This window comes from Cariama cristata, unplaced genomic scaffold, assembly GCF_000690535.1.
Source record: "Cariama cristata isolate BGI_N322 unplaced genomic scaffold, ASM69053v1 scaffold29530, whole genome shotgun sequence".
NCBI classification, from domain to species: Eukaryota; Metazoa; Chordata; class Aves; order Cariamiformes; family Cariamidae; genus Cariama; species Cariama cristata.
The window spans coordinates 3,127-3,331 of NW_009593420.1; the positions used below are offsets into that span (position 1 = coordinate 3,127).

At 62.4% G+C, this 205-nt stretch overlaps 1 protein-coding gene across 1 annotated transcript in view; it reads right to left on the reverse strand.

Moving 5' to 3' along the window:
- Nucleotides 1-205, reverse strand: part of LOC104169489 (hexokinase-3-like) — a gene marked incomplete at both ends in the record, with an annotated part of 4,180 nt that overhangs the window by 3,063 nt on the left and 912 nt on the right. The window contains 1 exon segment of the mRNA XM_009710417.1: nucleotides 20-203. Coding sequence (XP_009708719.1) covers nucleotides 20-203 — 184 coding nt within the window.

Sequence of the window (205 nt, forward strand, 5' to 3'; positions counted from 1 at the left end):
CCAGGGATCCTGCCCTCACTAGAGGGTGGGAGCACCTCTTCTCTCCGGGATTGGAGGATTCCTGGTCCACGTGCTGGTCGTAGGGGGTCAGGACATCGCTCAGGGTGCCATCGTCCCCGAAGCAGCCCCACTCGGTGTTGACACACATCTGCCCGCTGGTCTCCTCCACCATCTCCACCTGCTGTGCCTCAGCCATGAAGCAGCT